This window comes from Corylus avellana, chromosome ca4 (assembly GCF_901000735.1).
Source record: "Corylus avellana chromosome ca4, CavTom2PMs-1.0".
NCBI classification, from domain to species: domain Eukaryota; kingdom Viridiplantae; phylum Streptophyta; class Magnoliopsida; order Fagales; family Betulaceae; genus Corylus; species Corylus avellana.
Genome location: NC_081544.1, coordinates 16,528,062 through 16,546,224, shown reverse-complemented (window position 1 = coordinate 16,546,224; position 18,163 = coordinate 16,528,062). Strand labels below are relative to the sequence as shown.

General features: G+C 34.0%; 3 protein-coding genes across 3 annotated transcripts; 1 reads left to right on the top strand and 2 right to left on the bottom strand.

Annotated features, from left to right (window-relative positions):
• Positions 1–3,348: 3,348 nt before the first annotated feature.
• On the top strand, positions 3,349–6,653 carry LOC132179670 (probable xyloglucan endotransglucosylase/hydrolase protein 28). Its single transcript, XM_059592425.1, has 4 exons — positions 3,349–3,800; positions 3,887–3,987; positions 4,472–4,680; positions 5,816–6,653. Exons 1-4 carry the CDS (start codon positions 3,611–3,613, stop codon positions 6,315–6,317), a joined length of 1,002 nt encoding a protein of 333 aa, XP_059448408.1. The 5' UTR covers positions 3,349–3,610; the 3' UTR covers positions 6,318–6,653.
• Positions 6,654–11,101: 4,448 nt separating this feature from the next.
• LOC132177775 (anthranilate synthase beta subunit 2, chloroplastic-like) lies at positions 11,102–15,829 on the bottom strand. Its single transcript, XM_059590226.1, has 3 exons — positions 15,663–15,829; positions 13,649–13,784; positions 11,102–11,483 (listed from the first exon to the last, which is right to left on the bottom strand). The coding sequence occupies exons 1-3, from the start codon at positions 15,812–15,814 to the stop codon at positions 11,379–11,381; spliced, it is 393 nt and encodes a 130-aa protein (XP_059446209.1). The 5' UTR covers positions 15,815–15,829; the 3' UTR covers positions 11,102–11,378.
• Positions 15,830–15,986: 157 nt separating this feature from the next.
• On the bottom strand, positions 15,987–18,114 carry LOC132178130 (uncharacterized). Its single transcript, XM_059590582.1, has 3 exons — positions 17,793–18,114; positions 17,497–17,651; positions 15,987–16,019 (listed from the first exon to the last, which is right to left on the bottom strand). The coding sequence occupies exons 1-3, from the start codon at positions 18,112–18,114 to the stop codon at positions 15,987–15,989; spliced, it is 510 nt and encodes a 169-aa protein (XP_059446565.1).
• Between the last annotated feature and the right edge of the window lie 49 nt (positions 18,115–18,163).

Genomic DNA, 18,163 nt, shown 5'->3' with positions numbered 1-18,163 from the left:
AAAAAAGCCTTTCCCAACTTCATAGTTTTCTATTGGTATTGGTAATCTCTCATTAACATAAAATTCATTTAAGTTTACACCATAAAATAAAATAAAATAAACTCATAGCCATAAAATAGCTCCTCCTCATTGAAATATTGAGGATCCTAGCTTGTCCATGAAGTTTAGGCGATGGAGAAAAACGCTACCATAACCATAAAGGCAACCACTTATTTATGGAGTAGCTTTAGCTTCTAGCTTTTGTCAAAATTGTCATGCTCTAAATAAAGCAAGATGGGGGAGTTGGTGACCTATTTCATCAAAATAATTAAAAATAAATAATGCTAGAACTTGTTTTAAAAAATATTCGTTTTAATTGAGATAAATTATTATTGAATTTTGATTTAATTATAATTTTAAAAATTTTAAAAATGTATAATTTAAAGGAAATTAAAATAAATTAAGTCCAAATCTTCCCATGTTATTTTATATCGAAAAATAACAAAGAAACATATTTTGTTGGCCATAAAAACAAAATTACAAAAGAATTTGGTTAAATTTTTATCAAACAAACACAATAAAATGATTTGGAAAAAATGTAAAATTAGTTCTTGTGATTTATCTGATTTATAATTAATTCCCTATGGTATCAAAATGAACTCAAAAGCTCCTGAGGTCTGCCAAAAATATAATTTAGTCTCTACAATCAAATTTCATCCACTAATTTAACAAATTCTTCTAATATGACACTGATTTAAATAGGACAAGTATCACAATTATATTGACTAATATTTTACGCTATTAGAATCTGTTAAGTCAGTGAACATAATTTAACTGTAGGAACTAGATTATTTTATTAGCATACATCAGAGACCTTTGAGTTCATTTTAATGCTACAAAAAATTAATTACAAATCAAGTAAACCACAAGTAGAGGAATGATACAACCCCAACTTGGGGCCAACTTTTTTCTTATTCTTTTTATTTAAAAAAATAATAAAGTTAAAAATTAAAATTTTTTTTAATCAATAATTTTTATTTTGGCCCTTCTTTATTTTGGTATTTTTTTTTAAAATAAAAATTTTATTTTTCTTCATAATAATGACCATTGTTTTTAAAACACTGGTCATTATTATGAATAAAAATATAATTTTTATTTTTTTTTAAAAAACCAAATAAAAGAAGGACCAAAATAAAAATTATTGCTTCAGAAATTTTTTTTTTTAATTTTTTAATTTTTTAAATTAGAAAATAAGGAAAAATTTTTAAAGCAAAATACAATTTTTATTTTTTTAAAAATACCAAAATAAAAAAGAATAACCAAAATAAAAATTGTTACTTCAGAAACTTTTTTTTTTTAATTTTTTAAATTAAAAAATAAGATAAAAGTTGAACCAAAATTATACAAAATAATTGTGCTTTTAACATTTTCTAAGTAGAATTTACATTTTTCCCAAAGGATTTTTCTCTATTTCAATTCCAAGGCTAATGAAATGAACGCATTGAATGGGTTAGCCACGTGTCATATCCGTGTCAATCACCTAGCGCCGAATTTTAGGTGGTGGCCCACGCGATGCTCGTTGATTGGGGAGGGCGCGTTCCACTTTTTTTTTCTTTGTTTTTCGGTTTCATTAATTAACTGCCGTAAAGTCCGTCTTGGCCCACATAATTTACCAGAATGCCACCTTGCTGACTTGGTCCACCCCGCAGGGGCAAATCCGTAGATTTGCGGCGGCACAGGAGGGTATTTCTGGAATATAATATCTAACTTCCAAACCTGAAAAAGTAGCCGTCCCATTTCCTTTCTTTCCATATACATTTTTTCTCCGAATTGCATAAAATAATTTGAAAATTTTGATAAAGGGGAAGCTCTTTTTCAAGTGTATGATAATCATTATTTTTGGGGAAAATGATTCATACTTTTCTTGAATTGGTATGCCCACTGCTGATCTCTACTTTATTTGTGTGTTCTTTTGATAATATGTAGAGTTTAATTTGCCACTTTACCCTCCTTTCAAGACTCCTAAGTTTGATTAATTTGCAAGCTTTGTGGCTTGACTTATAATTTCTTTCAAAGTTTTCAAAGGGGGATAAAGTGCCCAATGCATTATCAAAGGGATAATTTAAATTAAGATTTGTATGGTCGGCTGTTTATTGAAAGATTATTCCTACTTTTATTACCCCTACTTTCTTTTTTGATTGAAAATTTTATAACATTAAATAAAACCATGACAAAGCATCTCCATTAAGACCATTATTGATAGCAATATCGTGGATAAAAATAAGATAATCTTTCATACAAACATCTTCTACAGACGCTTGAATTGCAGTCCGCGTTAAGTTATGTTTGCTTCCTTTTTGGTGCGGTGCACTTATTATGATTGCATACTATTGAATTTCATCTTCGCACGACCTTCCTCCTACAAAACATGAGATATTTTGGAGAGGGAAATGAAATTTGATATCCTAAAGTCTTGAAATTCGATTTCATGTCTAAGAGCCTGTTTTAGTGTGCGTTTAACAGGTCTAAAAGTACATTTAACACTTAAAAAAATATGTTTGAAAAAAAAGTACCCGTTTGGTAAAAAAATTAAAAGCGTTTCTAATGGTTTAAAAAGTCTAAAAATTGTCGAAACACACTTAATTTTAAGTTTTTGCCAAAAAACGCTTTTTGACTTAAAAGCTATATTTCTTAAACACAATCCCAAACATATTCTAATTCTATTTATAAATGAAAAGCTACACAATTCAAGAATTTAGCTCTACAATGTTTGTATGATTCAAAGTGAAGTAGCAACTTTGGGATATATAAATTTTTTTTTTTTTTTAAAAAAAAAGGGTTGCCATCAAATTATCAATCAAAGGTCATTTTATTTCTTAAATATTATAAATGTGTTACAATAAATTGACCTAAAAGCTATATTTATCATCACATGTAACACAACATCTATTCATCATTTGGTATGAATATTAATTATGTTTTACTAGTTTTTTAGTAATTTGAATGTCTTGTTCCTTTACCCTAAAAGCACTAATGCTTTTTTTTTTTTTTTTTTTGGAATATTGTCGTTTTGGCCGTGGAAGCACCTGATGGTATTTATTATACTTTATAGTTTGGGAAGCAATTCATGCACACTGAAACCCTGCTTTACCAAACAAAAAAAATCCTACTTTTCTATATGGTTTTGAGACTTTAATAAGTAGTTAACACTAACCCATCAAAAAAGAAAAAGGAAAAGAAGGAGATAATGATAGAAATTAATTAAATAAAAGATTAACAAACTTCAATTACTGTGATATTGCAGAATCCAAGAAGAAAGAAACAGAAAAGAGAAAGAGAAAGAGAAATATATATATGTGTCTACGTATGAACAGCTAGCTCTCAACACCTCTCTCACTCTGTCAGTCACCAATAAAAGGGACGTCTTCCTCTTCTCTTTCGTCTTTCCTTCTCATTAGCCTTTTAGGCTATCTTCTTCTTCCCCAGCACTCTTCTTCCTTCTCTCCCTCCCCTGTTTTTTTTTTTTTTTTTTAATAATATATATATATCAAACTCACACGCACCAATAAGAACCAACCCAGAATATTTGTTTAGATTTGTTTGCCGAATACGCTGAAAGATCAGAAACAAGATGGGGTGCCCTCATCTGGGTTTTCTTCTCATGGTTTGCTGCCTCCTAAATGCGCTTCTTGCTTCTGCGTCGCACACGAATCTGCCAATCATGGCTTTTGATGAAGGGTATGCTCAGCTTTTTGGGGATGATCATCTGGTCGTCCTTAAGGACGGGAAAACCGTTCATCTTTCTCTGGATGAGAGGACAGGTTGGTTGTTGGTTTTAAATGGTTTGGTATGTTACATGCGTTTGATTGTTTGGGCTTTTGGCTGATTCTTTTTTTTTTTTTTATAGGCTCTGGATTTGTGTCTCAGGATCTTTACCTTCACGGGTATTTCAGTGCTTCGATTAAGTTGCCTGCCGATTACACTGCAGGTGTTGTGGTTGCGTTTTATGTGAGTAATCTATTCCACTATCTCGTTTAATCTGTAACACCCTGATTTTGTTTTTGTTTTTAAATATGTTGTAATCATATTTAAGGTTAGATTATTGAAGAATATACGGCAAACCCAGTTTTGTTTTTTGTTCTTTCTGTTTTGGGATTTATTTATAAGGGCTTCAGCTGAATAACATCATCAATCAGAGCGAGATGATTTTTTTTTTTTTTTTAATCTATTAAGGACCCAGAAAATATGGTCAAGCCAACCTATCATCCCCATGAATTTCTTGGGATATACAAAACTTTTCTTTAGCTAATCGGTTCAAAATCTATGTCAGAGTATATGAACGCCTTGGTGGTCTCTACAATCTTTTTCTCTGTTCTTTCTTTCTTTTTATGCCAAGGTCATTAATAACAGATTAAGTTCAAAATTTTGATCAAGATTGTCACTTTTGACCACAAAATCCATTTGTTTTTTTGATATTAATATATGTTTGCAGATGTCAAATGGTGATATGTTTGAGAAGCAACACGATGAAATCGATTTTGAGTTCTTGGGTAACATCAGAGGCAAAGATTGGAGGATTCAGACCAATATTTATGGTAATGGAAGCACTAGCGTTGGCAGAGAAGAGAGATACTATCTCTGGTTTGATCCCTCTGAAGATTTCCATCAGTACAGCATTCTCTGGACTGATTCTCAGATCATGTAAGCATCTAAAAACCAATGCCCACTGCACCATTTTGGGTTTCTATTTTGTTTTTCCTTCCAATTTTATATAAAATTTTGTTTCCAAATCTTCTCTGATTAGATCATTTAGCTTCTTATGAGTTAGTTTAACGTTTATTCAGTGAACATTCTCATATATAAACCATCTGCTCTGCTTCCTCCCCATCCAACTAGATGCCCCTGTTTCATCAAAACGACCAAAAAAGGGTCAAACCTTTTGTTGTCATTCTCATAAACCAGATATATTAGTTTTGTTATTCCCTGTTTCATGCATGTTCTGTCACACATGTGGGTTATCTTTCTTTAGTGGGATTTATCAAATTTTGATGAAACAGGGGTTTTTGTAATTCTTCTTGCTCTGATTGATGATGTTAGATTTGAGTTTATCCAGTCAAATCTATCTAATTTTCTTTCTCAGTTTGCTTAGCAATTGATTAGATTGATGGTAAGTGTTTTGTAATTCTGCTAGAGCATACTAATTCCTTTGTAATTAGATTTTCGACTTTTACCTGCTCCACAAACAATAAATATACGGAAAAGTCTCCGTACCTCTTCAAACTATCATCTAAATGATGATGTTTTATTAAACTTTCAATTAATACAATGTCCCTTCCAATGATCAAAATACTCTTAATAAAATAAAATAAAATAAAAAACTAAAAAGTGAAAACATTATTGTTTACCTTTTAAAGAAAAAAATTAAAATCTTTTTTTTTTTTTTCTAATTAATTGGAGTATTTTTGTCTTATTGAAAAAAAAATTATGGTCATTTTTGTCTTTTTGTTAGCCGTGCCCACATTGGGCTAATTTGGGAAACCCACCCTTCCCCTCCTCTTATTTTCACTTCTCAAAAAAAAAAAAAAAAAATAATAATAATAATAATATATTTTCAAAACTACTTTTTTTCACTTTTCTCTCAAAAAATGTCAACATCTTTTTAGTAGTTTATGAGAGATATTGATAATTAAATGGTAGTATGAAGAGAATATATTAACTTTTCCGATAAAAATAAATGATGCAATATAACTGTAATGATAAAGTCAGTGTAGTGACTCGTTTGGGTTTTGTAAATATGATTTTAATTTGTGTTTTTTTATTGGGTTGTTCATTGTAGATTCTATGTAGACAATATTCCCATTAGGGAGTTCAAGCGAACGGAATCCTTGGGTGGTGACTTCCCTGCTAAGCCAATGACTTTGTATGCCACAATATGGGATGGGTCCGATTGGGCTACAAATGGGGGCAAATACAGAGTAAATTACAAATACTCCCCCTATATCACTGAGTTCTCTGATCTTGTACTTCACGGCTGCGCAGTTGATCCCATTGAGCATTTAGCAAAGTGTGACAATGTTCAAAGTTCTCAAGCAATCCCCACTGGTGTCTCATCCTCTCAAAGAATCAAAATGGAGAACTTTAGGAAGAAGCAAATGACATATTCTTACTGCTACGATCGCGTTCGGTACAAAGTTCCCCCGCCCGAGTGCGTGATTAACCCCCAAGAAGCAGAGAGACTTAGGGTTTTCGACCCAGTTACGTTCGGGAAAGGCCGGCGCCACCATGGGAAACGACACCACCGCAGCCGAACGAGCCAGGCCGAAGCAACTTCCATTTGAGGAAGAGGATGTTTTATTTTGTGATGTGGGACATTATTGTCATCTTCATTTCCCTCTTCAGTTTGGGTCAGTCTGGTTTTTGTGTATAGAGAGAGAGAGAAGCATAAAAGATTTATTGAGGGTGGCACATTTTTATTATATGGTGGTGGGTATGTGTATAGGTCATACCTTTTAGAGGTCCCCTGTTATTTTTATCATTGATTATTATGTCTTTATAAATTGAATTTGGTGATGATTTCTGTACTTTAATAGACACACACCCTCATGGGTTCAATAATTATTTACCATGTGGAGTTGTTTTATATGTATAAATATGAGTTAGGTGGAATCCCATCATGTTGTTTTTGTATAATTTTTTTTTTTATTTTTTTTATTATTATTATTATTATTATTATTTTTAATATTGCCTTGGAAAGAGCCTTAATAGGAAAGAGGGTGAATATGTATTAGGGCACTGTTTGGTTTCTGTGGCAGGAGGGAAGTGGCAGATGCGAACACGTGTCCTGAAGGAGGTCACGTGTTGACATCCGACAGTGTTGTGGTTGAGGGTTGTCATGTTCGTTGGGACAAATTGTCAAATGGTTAAGTGGAATCCCAAGTGAGTTGAGGGGGACAAGGGCTGAAGGCTCAACCAATTGTGCTGCTGCAAATGAAGGTGACTTTTTATTTGGGATAAGAATACACGCCACTCTAAATTATTTGTCATTTTTGTTGGTGACGTGTGAGAGAGTTTATATGAGATTTATCCGTCCGAAGACAATTTAAAATTTAAAAGACCGGTTATTTTTCCTTCTTGTATTTATCTGTTTTTCAAATTTATTATTGGATGTGCAAAACCCACATAATCAAATGATGAATTTGAAAAAAAAAAAAAAAAAACTAGAAATGGAGGAGGATGAGAGATGAAATAGTAGTATTTCTCAAAATTTATTTAAGCAGTTAGATTTTATATGAGTCTGTCAAAACTGTTAACAATTCAGATAGGTAATTGTTGGCGATTAATAATAATAATAAAAAAAAAAAATGATGTGGATCCCAATTCATTTATTTGAGAACACTTTTTTCTTTTCTAATTTCAAAATAAAAATATTAACAAATAAATCAATATATAAAATACTTATAAAATGCTCAAAATTACTTTTATTTTTGTTTCACATTAGAATAGTCAAAAAAATTAATAATAAAATAAAATAAAACTCTTCAAAATTGAGGTAGATGTTAATTTAGTTGTTACATTTTTTAGTTTGAATTCATATGAGATGAGATGTACGTAATTTTTTTTTTTATATATATAATAAGAGTAAAATGACATTATTTATTTATACCTTCTTGAATCACTGGGTTGGGCTATATAACAATAACACAATGATTAGGGGTAGATTTTGGGTCATTCCCATCATTATTTTTAATCATTTTTAAGATTTTTATTCTCTGTCATTTACAGTTTGTCTTGTTTTTTTTTACTTTTATTCTCCTTTCATTCTTTCTATCCAAGCAACCTTACCATCTCCCAAAAGCAACCTATCTTTGGAAGGATCCATATAAGGAAGAAACCTATGATGGATGTTTAACTTATTTGATAAAATATTGCTTTTTTTTTTTTTTGTTATAAAATAAAAATATTGCATTTATTTTAACATAGGGTTTATAAATAGAGTGTGCAATGATTAAATTTTTTATATTCAGAGTGTAAGGACAGCTTAAAAAGAGAAATGTAAGGACTACTCTAATCCTTGCCCACCACATATCATCATCAATGTTTTTCACTATTTTTTTTTTTAGGTTAAATACTTTTTTTTTTGCTCATTGTTGTTTAACGACTTTATTTTGTTCCTTCAGTTTCATTTTGTATCACAGATGGTACCTCGATAATAAATAAAAACAAAAATTAGTATATTCGTGTAAATTCTGTCCAAACATTAACGAAAATTCATGTCAGCATCACTAAAAAATTGACACGTGTCCATATACATAATTAAAAATAAAAAAACTAAAATGATTAAAAAATTAAATTAAAAAAATAAGGAAAAAAAAAAAAAAAAAACTTGAAAAATGGTGGTTGGAGCCACCCCCAACCCAAAGGCTGTTGGTGGTGGCCGAGCCACCCCCCGTTTGGCCTTGGGTGGTTTGGACCACCACAAAATGTCAATTAAAAAAAATTTAGGGTTAACCCTTGGGTTGGTCATCCCCAACAGCCTTGGGGGTGGTTTCGGCCACCTCCATTTTGCAAGTTCGGGGTGGTCGGCCACCCCTTGAGGCAAAATGGGGTGGCTCCGCCACTCCTTTTCCAATTTTTTTTTTTTTAAAATTAATTTAATTTAATTTTTTAAATTTTTTTAATCATTTTAATTTAATTTTTTTTATAAAAAATTTTAATTAGGTATATGGACACGGGTCAATTTTTTAGGGGTATTGGGGTGGATTTTCGTCACTTTTTGAATGAATTTTAAACGGAAGTACCATCTCCATTTTTAATCATTATCGAAGTACCATATGTTATATAAAATGAAATTGAGATGGCAATAATTAAGATTGTTAAGCCACAGGCCCACAAGGGGAAAAAAAAAAATTTAACCATTTTTTTTATTATCCTTTTAACACTTTCATTTTCATTAGCCTTTTTAAAATTCAGGGCATTACAATTTTGCTTAAGAATACGAAAATTCAATGAAAATTAACCAAGAGGCTGAAAAATATTTTCACAAAGACCTGTTTGGGCCAAGAACAAAATTCACTCATCAACCAAAAAAAAAAAAAACTTGGAACAATTGCACTGTTATTGCGGTTTGAGATTGCGATTTCAATAAGTGTGATTTTCAAAATAGCGTTTTTAAAAATAACATTTTTTGAATCGTTACTTTTTAAAATTGCAAAGGCGTTTGGTAAAACATGTTAAAAAGTATTTTTTTATTAAATATTTGTTATGTGAATTCATGATTTTGGTTTAAATTCGTACTTTTTTCAAATAATCACCCTCTGGCCTGCTTATTGAAATCGCAGATTTTTTTTCCCAATTTTAAATTAAGTGCTTCTTAAATCGCAATGCCGAACGTCTTATATTTTGTGATATCTTTTAAAAATACAAATTATTTTTACGAAATCGCAATTTCAAACACATCCAAAAATGTCAAATAGGTATGTTCCCTCACATAATTGGCAGTGGTTAGGAAAAAAAAAATAATAATAATTGGCAGTGGTTAGAGCCTCTGATTTATTATTATTATTTTGGTAAGTAAACCTCCTGATTGAATTAAATGGTTGGGTAGTAGAATTAGGAAAGGTCAAATCTGCATGATATTTTGAATTCTGCGGACAGCTGTATGCTTGCAAATCATCACTAACAGCCTTTAAATTCAATCAGCTTGGGCCCAGTTTGGAGTTGGCGTAAAAAGAAAGACAACAAGAGATCTATTGTAAAGCTAATGAACGGTTCAGATCAAACTTTACAAATTTTAATCCAAACGACATCGTTTATATTTTCTTATTTTTAATCAATAAAAACCTTGAATTCCTATTAGTTTTAAATATCTGATTACCGCTTACAAATAATGGAATGCATGGTTATTGTGACTAATCGGATCGATAAGAAATGAAGGGTTCATTTAGGAGTGCGCTTTTAAAGAAATAATCTGCGTTTTAAAATCAAATTGCAATTTTAGAACGTTTGGGATTGCGATTTTAAAAATGCAAATTTTAAAATTGTGAAAAAAATCTGCGATTTTTATAAGCTGACTAGAAGGTGCTTATTTGAAAAAGTGCGAATTTAAACAAAATCATGATTTCGCTTAAAATAGGTAAATATTACCCCAAATATTTTTGAAGGCTACTAAGCATCCCAACACTTTTTCCCAAATTCTCTTTTCCAAATGATCTGGACTCCACATTCATTTAAGGAAAAAAAAAAAAAAAACAATATAAATCTATTTATTTATTGAATGGACCAGATCATTTGAAAAAAGAAATTTGGAAAAAAGTGTTGAGAAAAGGAATTTGGAAAAGTGTTGGGAAAAGGAATTTGGGAAAAAGCTAATGTTATCCACACACTCAATTGATAAAAAAATACTTCTTAACATGTTTTACCAAACGAATGTTCAATTTTAAAGGTAACGATTTCAAAAACGCAATTTTTAAAATCGCACTCCCAAACAGACCCGAAGAAAGAGAAAGATACTGCAACGCAACGCGTGGATTAAAAATCTAATCTAGACCGTTCATTATTTTTTACAGCACCTGTGGGAGTTGTTGGGCTTAAGATCAGAGAATAATGGCATCATGTGCATTGCAGTTTTTTCAAACAAGAAGCAACTATTGTCTTATTCAACACCAGAAGAGCTTCTATTTCAGAAACTATAAGACCATGATTTCAAATATTATATAATTCAGCAGGAGAGAGAGCCCAAGCTCGTTAGGATCTTAAAATAAAACCAACGAATTAAAAATCAATATAAAGTAGAGATTGGGTCAAAGATTCTAGACCGACCATTTTTGGCTGACCTGGATGCATCTTTTGCCAACTAAATAAATAAAATGTGGGTTAAGATCCTTAACATTTTCGAATCCATCTCATCTCACACAACCAAACTTGTTTGTAGCATTATGGCCATCCCATGAACTAAACTTTCACCTCACATATATCTTATAAGGTTTGTCTTTGTGTATTGCCTTTTATTTTTTCATTTTATGCTAGAAAATTAAGGGCGTCTTTCAGACTTTGAGGGGTAGGATATGATCTATATGGTTTCTTACCAACAAAAGAAGAAGAGGAAGAAGAAAAAAAAGGGTTTGATTCTAATTTATAGATGCATAGAAAGCAAAGAAAAGAAGAAAAATAGGAAATACATATTTCCTGGACAAATTGCACCTTTTAACTCTAAATTATTGGGCCATTTTGTGAAATGGTCATCCAAAAGTTTCAAAGCAAGACACACTTGGACTTACAATGGCTTCAAATTATAAGAAGAAGAAAGAAAATAAAGTACAGAAACTGCACTTTTTAGTCTTATTGCATATGATGATATATTACATGGCTCAAGTACTCTTTGTCTGTGACATCCAACACCCTCAATTCTTAGATTCAGCTTCCTTTTTTTCTATCAGTTTCACAAAATTGCGGACAATTATCTTGCCTTGGGTGCTTATAATGCTTTCTGGATGGAACTGAACCCCCTGCAATTTTAAATCAACTCGGTTATAGCAGTTACTAATCTCAAGATTATAGTTGCAGAGTATTGCAGAGAAAGAGATGTAAATGTCATAGCAAAACTATGTAGAATCCTCTAGATGATTATGTGAGTTTCACTTCAAGACCTTCCCCCCAAATATCTACATTCACATAATAAAATTGATTTTTCAGCAAAAAGGTCACTCTGCATGGCAACCAATACTAAAGCTCCATGCTCACCTTTACTCCAATATCATGATCTACCAAAATACCCAATCTCAATTCGAGAATTGGGAGAAGTCAAAAGAGAAAAAAAAGAAAGAAAGAAAGAAAAGGAAAAAAGGTACTCAGTGTTACCATGAGTGAATAGAAAGTTGGATCTAGATTGGATTTCGAACCACCCAATCTATCTATCCTACTGGGGAAAAGTTTGGTTTCAAATCCCAATTCAAACAAGAAAGTATATCATGCTACTGTGCCTTGGCTGATCCACATCCCAGGGTCAGGTGCTGGTGAGTACATTGAGCTATCCTCAGAGCCCAACACCTCACTCCACTTGTTAATGGTGAGAGGAACTGCCATTTGTTGCAAAAACTTGAAATCTTACCCATGTTTCTATAGGAACTCAAGGGTGTTAAGAAAATAAATCCACCCTGAACTCCATTTGTGCCATGGTGGGTATATCCTCTAGCCAACTTGTGAGGAAAGAGAATATGCTGGCTTGTTGGGGGATTCTCATACGGTGCAGGCTCCTATTTTGAATATTCAACTACTTTCTAGAGCAGTTAAGTTTCAAAGATCGACCTAAGGAAGAGTTAACTATTTGGAAGCAGGATCAAGCAGCAGTCAAAGAGAGCAAACTTAGTTCTCTTTACCAGTTACAAATTAGGCTCTTTCTCTAGGTGTTTCACAGGTTTTACTTAATATATTTACCCTTACATTCTTTGCTTACCTAATTTTTGTTTGAAGAACAGAGTCCTGGTAATGAAGGTATGAATGAGGACAAAGCATGCATTTAATAGAAATCACCATTAGGCATGCTCAAATGACAGCAAACCTATTGGATGGCAAGAGAAAACCAACCTTTTTGGAAGCCTAAAACCAAGGCTCTGGGCATTGTGCCAATTAAGAGGCAAAGAAACTAATAAAGAAACTCTTTTGTCTGGGGTTTAGTCTTCATAGAAGTCACTAGGGTTTCCTGCCCTATAACATGTTTGTTGCTCCTTATGGGACTGGTGAAATGGAACTGAGATTTGCAGCTTTTGCTTTGTTCAGCCCCGTGATATTGTAGTTGCTCTTTCCTTCGTTATCTCCTTTTTTTCCATCTTTTTCTACACTTCCTCAATTGCCTTCACCTCTTCAAACAACAACCAATCTCTTTCAACCTTTAAACCCACACTTTAGGAAGCCCAACCCTTTCCTCCATCAAACAATCAACCCTAGCAGCCGAAAGAACAAAATCAAGCCTTGATCAATATTTATGCTGCTGCTCGCAGTTTCCAAGGTTGATCTTTCCTTGTCTTATTTGGCCATAACCTTGGCACTTCTGATACATCCATTGAACCCTAAAATCCCAGTATTGTGGCCACTAATTCAACAGTTAATTTTCAACCTTAACTTGTTCCATTCTAAACTGCAAGAAATCTTTCCCTAAAGTTCTTTCAACCTAACTTGATGAAAACCCTTTCAGATGCCCTCCAAATCATATTTCACCATCATTGGCCTAGTCTGTAAAATGTTATGACTCTTTTCACTCATTAGAACTGATTTTTTGCACACAAAGAATAAGCCCAAAGAAAAAGGGAACTGCGGGAGGGGTTGCCTTACCAGACATATAAGGTGTTTGACATTTTACAGTACAACTTTGATCTTTGTAGCTAGAAGATAAAGTATCTTAATATTTTTATTACCTTTTATACAAAAGAATTGAAATTGCGCTGCCTTTCAAAGCATAGAGCTTGTGGTTTTCAAACAAATTTCCCACCTTCTCCAGTGTCAGAAACTAAGAAACTTTAAGGACACCACATCTTCTTAGTCCACAAGTTGGTATAGTAATTGCATAAATTATATTTTCTTAGGCCAATGCAGCCTTCAGCCTCATGAATTCGTCTGAACAACAAAGTTTTCTCTCTCAGCACATAATAAGTGAAAAGGGCGAAAAATATCTTACCTGTAGATGCTTATATTTCTTGTGACGAGCAGCCATTATCAGTCCATCCTCTGTCCAAGCGGTAATCTCAAGTTCATCATCAGGAAAACTTTCCTTCTCAATCACAAGGCTGTGATATCTACCAGCAGTGAATGGGCTAAAAAGACACAGACCATAAGATATATCGACATCTTCGGTTGTAACATTTGATACAGCAAAAGAGGAACAAGCAGATACCAGCAACAAAAGATAAAAGGGCATCGTCCACTGAGATTTGGTCAAAAGAAACAGGTAGGAGAGAACAGGAAAAGTTAACCCAGACGGCTCCCTATAACCCTAAGTAATAAAGATATCATTAAAAGCATAAGGCGCTCCCAAGTACACAAGAAATATGCATGAGAAAACACCTAAGTAAAAGGAGAAAAGAGAATATGAAAATGATCAGGATAACTAATCACCAAAGGAGAAACAAAAGCTACTGTCCAAAGATACAAAGTATAAAAAAAAAAAAAAAAAAGGACTTAAGCTCCTAAAAAAATGACTTTTCTGTATCTTAGTATGCAATTTATTAAGGTAAATAATTGCTAGTTAGATACAGTAGGACCAATGTACCATTTTAAAATTAAATACAGCTATCATGGAAGAAAAAGAGGTGCTCATATCATTCTATACAATGTTCAGATAGAAGGACAAACTGCACATATATGTATAATATACTACTTAGCAAAAAAAGAGGTTTGGTCGCTACAATAATATATTACTTAGCAAAATAAGAGGTTTGGACACTACAATCAAATTAAGAGGTTTCCTTTTAATAAATATTGCATACTTCATAAGAAAAAGCAATACACCATTTATGGTCAAAAGTAACCCTAAGAGATAAGAGCATCCTCATGTATTTCACAAAGATGGAAATTACAAACTTATGACATTAGAGGAAACTCTTAAACCATGCAAAACATCCCCTAGTTTGTCTTGGTGCTTAGCTCCCACGATTTCCTTATTTGTTAATACTCTTTATATTTGGGCAGCTGCGTTCTTAGCTCCTTTGGTGCTTAACTTGCATGATTTGCTAGGTGTTTTTCTTGTATATTTTCTGTATAGGGTAGCATCTTTTACTTTTAATGATAATTCGATTACTTACAAAAAAAAAAAAAAAAAAAAGCCCTAGCTTGTCTACAATATCCCCCACACTTCCAACTCTTTGCTAAAAGATATTAACCTATTAATCAAAAGGATCAGCAAGCCAGATACAATTTTATTTTCTAAATTGAGTACAAATGATGGGAAGAAACCCATATTGCATGAAACCCTGATCACATTAAGTTTTCTACTCAAGTTTCTTTCATCTGTTAGCAAATAATAAATTGCAAATGATGTGCATAACTCACACAATGAAAACCAAATCTGCGGATATTAATTGAATCCCAAAGAAAGTGGATCCACTTTTATGATATTTCTATGACAAACATATATTCTCAAGTATTTTCTATCTGGCATAGTGCACTAAATATATAACTAATATAATTCATATATGGGTCATGTTCTTTAGATTCAAAAGCCATATCACAGTTTACTACTCTGCTTGTCACATACTCCAGCATAAGAAATAACTGAATTGACCATATTTTGAACGGTATATATTTTGATTACATGTAAGCCACCAGAATGAGCTTATGAATCAAAACAAAATGGTACTTGCAGCGAGCAGCTTCATATATGGCTCTGATTAGGTGGAAACATCAAGATATTTCCAGAGAGCATGTACCAACAGGTATTTACTAAGTACTATCTGGATCATACACAATAGGCTCCAAACCTTTAAAAGGGTCCAATCGCAACATTTGCAAAAAAATGACTAAAGGTATAATGTAATAAGAGTTTAGCAAAGGAAATTGAAAAATCCTTAAATAAATGAACTTGATAGCGTAAATATTGCAATCAAGGAAGCTCTATATTCAGAAGCAAAAAGTAATGCATATCATAAAAGGAAGTATGAGATTAAGCATATTGTAAAAAGGAGTAAAGTTTATACTTTGATAACCCAATGAACAAGCTTTCTTCCCCCTTCTCATCATAATGTACGAGAGAACTCTTTCCATGCATGACACCAGAAGGAGCACGCACAATCTTCCCTGCAATTAAACAAAAACACAAGGTTGCATAAAAAGGAAGTAATAGACCCATAGTACACCTCCCCTACCCAGGTCCCTTCCTTCCATGAGCTAAATGCTAGACCTCTCCCTTTAAAAGGAGGAATGTAGCCAATATTGGCTACATTGGCTCTTGTTCCACGAGGGAAGATGTAGCATCACAAAGGCAACAAGTCCAAAAACACAAAAGGTTTGCATTAGAAAACTCACACTCCTATACACAGAAGCATATCAGAAACCTATACAATCCACAAGAAACAAAGAGGCAAAAACACAAACACATCCAATTGGTAACTGCCTGCAACAGAGAACCACAAGCAGCTCCAACTTAGCAAAACCCCAGCTAAACTCAAACAAAGCAGCCACTAAACCAGGAAACTAAGAGGAATGCCCCAATTTTCACAAAGCTTTACATTTGCTTCAGAACACTTAAACTTCCCTTTGCCTTTCCCACAATCCGAGTACTTACATCCCAACAAATATGCTGAACAATCTGTTCTTCAGTACTCAACATATTGCCAAATTTAACATTATTTCTTTTTTTGATAAGTAATAATCTGATTTATTAAAAGCGTAAAGGCGTCCCAAAGTACACTGGGAGTATACAACAAGATCACCTAACTAGAAGGAGAAAAGCGAACAAGAAAATCATCATAACTAATCGACACCGGAAAGACATGCGCAACGGTCTAGAGATATAAAGAATGAAAGCAAGAGGCTAAGATGTCTTCCAATGATCCATCCAAGTCCTCAAAACACCTATTATTTTTTTCTTTCCATAAACACCAAAAAAAGCAAGTAGGCACCATCTTCCAAACCGCGGCACTCCCCCTCCTCCCTGAAGACCACCAACAGGCGAGTAAATCCGAAACTCGTCTCGGCATCACCCAAGACAACCCAAACCGACCAAAAAAGGCACTCCACAGAGCATAAGCAACCTCGCAATGAAGGAGAAGATGATTCACTGTCTCTTCACTCCTCTTACACATACAATATCTGTTCGTCACAATCACCTGTCGTTTCCTAAGGTTATCTAGGGTCAGAATTTTGCCCAAAGCCGTCGACCACACAAAGAAACTCGCCCTCGGAGGAGCTTGTGTTCGCCACACACTCTTCCAAGGGAATCCCCTCCCTTCAATACATGCCAAGGAAGCGTAGAAAAGCTTGACCTTGAAACGGCCTCTTTTGGAAGAGCTTCACCTCAACCTATCTTCACACCCTCGTCTCACTCGAGCAAAATGTAATATCTGAAAAAAAAGAGGCCAATACATCCACCTCCCAATCATGAGCCTCTCTAGAAAAACTAATATTCCACTGATTAGAGCCACTTAGCATCTCCAAATGAGCCGCAACTGAGGCGTCCTTTGCACAAGCAATACTAAATAAGCCTAGAAAAGCTATCTTGAGAGCCGTATCACCACACCACAAATCATGCCAGAAGCGAACCCTAGTCCCATCCTCTACCTCAACCCGTGTAAAGCCTTTGAAAGTGTCCCACCCTTTCCTAATGTTCTTCCATAACCCCACCCCAAAAGTTCCACCTGACTCCATAGAGCACCACCCTCCCCAAAACCTTCCAAACTTCGCATCCACCACAGCCCTCCACCAAGTATCTCTCTCTGATCCATAGCGCCACAACCATTTCCCTAATAGGGCGCGATTGAACATCATTAAGTTTCTGATACCCAAACCGCCCTCCTTAATCGGGGTGCAAACCTTCGACCACTTTACTAGGTGGTACTTGAACTCTTCGCCTAGACCACCCCATAAGAAATTCCACTGCAGCTTCTCAATCCGCTTAGCAACACTAATCGGAATAGGGAAAAGAGACAAATAGTAAGTAGGCAAATTGGCAAGAGTGCTCTTGAATTCTGGCAAAACAGGTACCTGTTATGACCTGCTTACGACCCATTTATCCTATACATGTTTTTTTTATAATAAGGTTCATCTAGGCGTCATAAAAAATAGGTACATGCATAGGATAAACAGGTATCTGTTTATTTTCCAGGTACCTGTTTTGCCAGCCCTAGTCTTGATAAGCGTGACTCTTCCACCCTTCGACAAATACAACATTTTCCAACCGGCCAACCGACGTTTTATCTTCTCGATTACTCCATCCCAAATATGCTTAGCCTTATAAGAGGCCCCCAGCGGCAAACCAAGGTACTTTACTGGCAAAGAAGCAACCCCACACCCTAGAATACCGGCTAACCTGCCCACTTGCTCCACATTCCCCACTGGAATTAACACCGATTTGGCCAAGTTAACCTTCAAACCGGAAGCAGCTTCAAACAGCAAAAATAAACTCCGCAAATAACGTAGCTGGGCGGGCATAGCATTGCAAAAAATCAAGGTGTCATCCGCAAACAAAAGATGAAAGCAT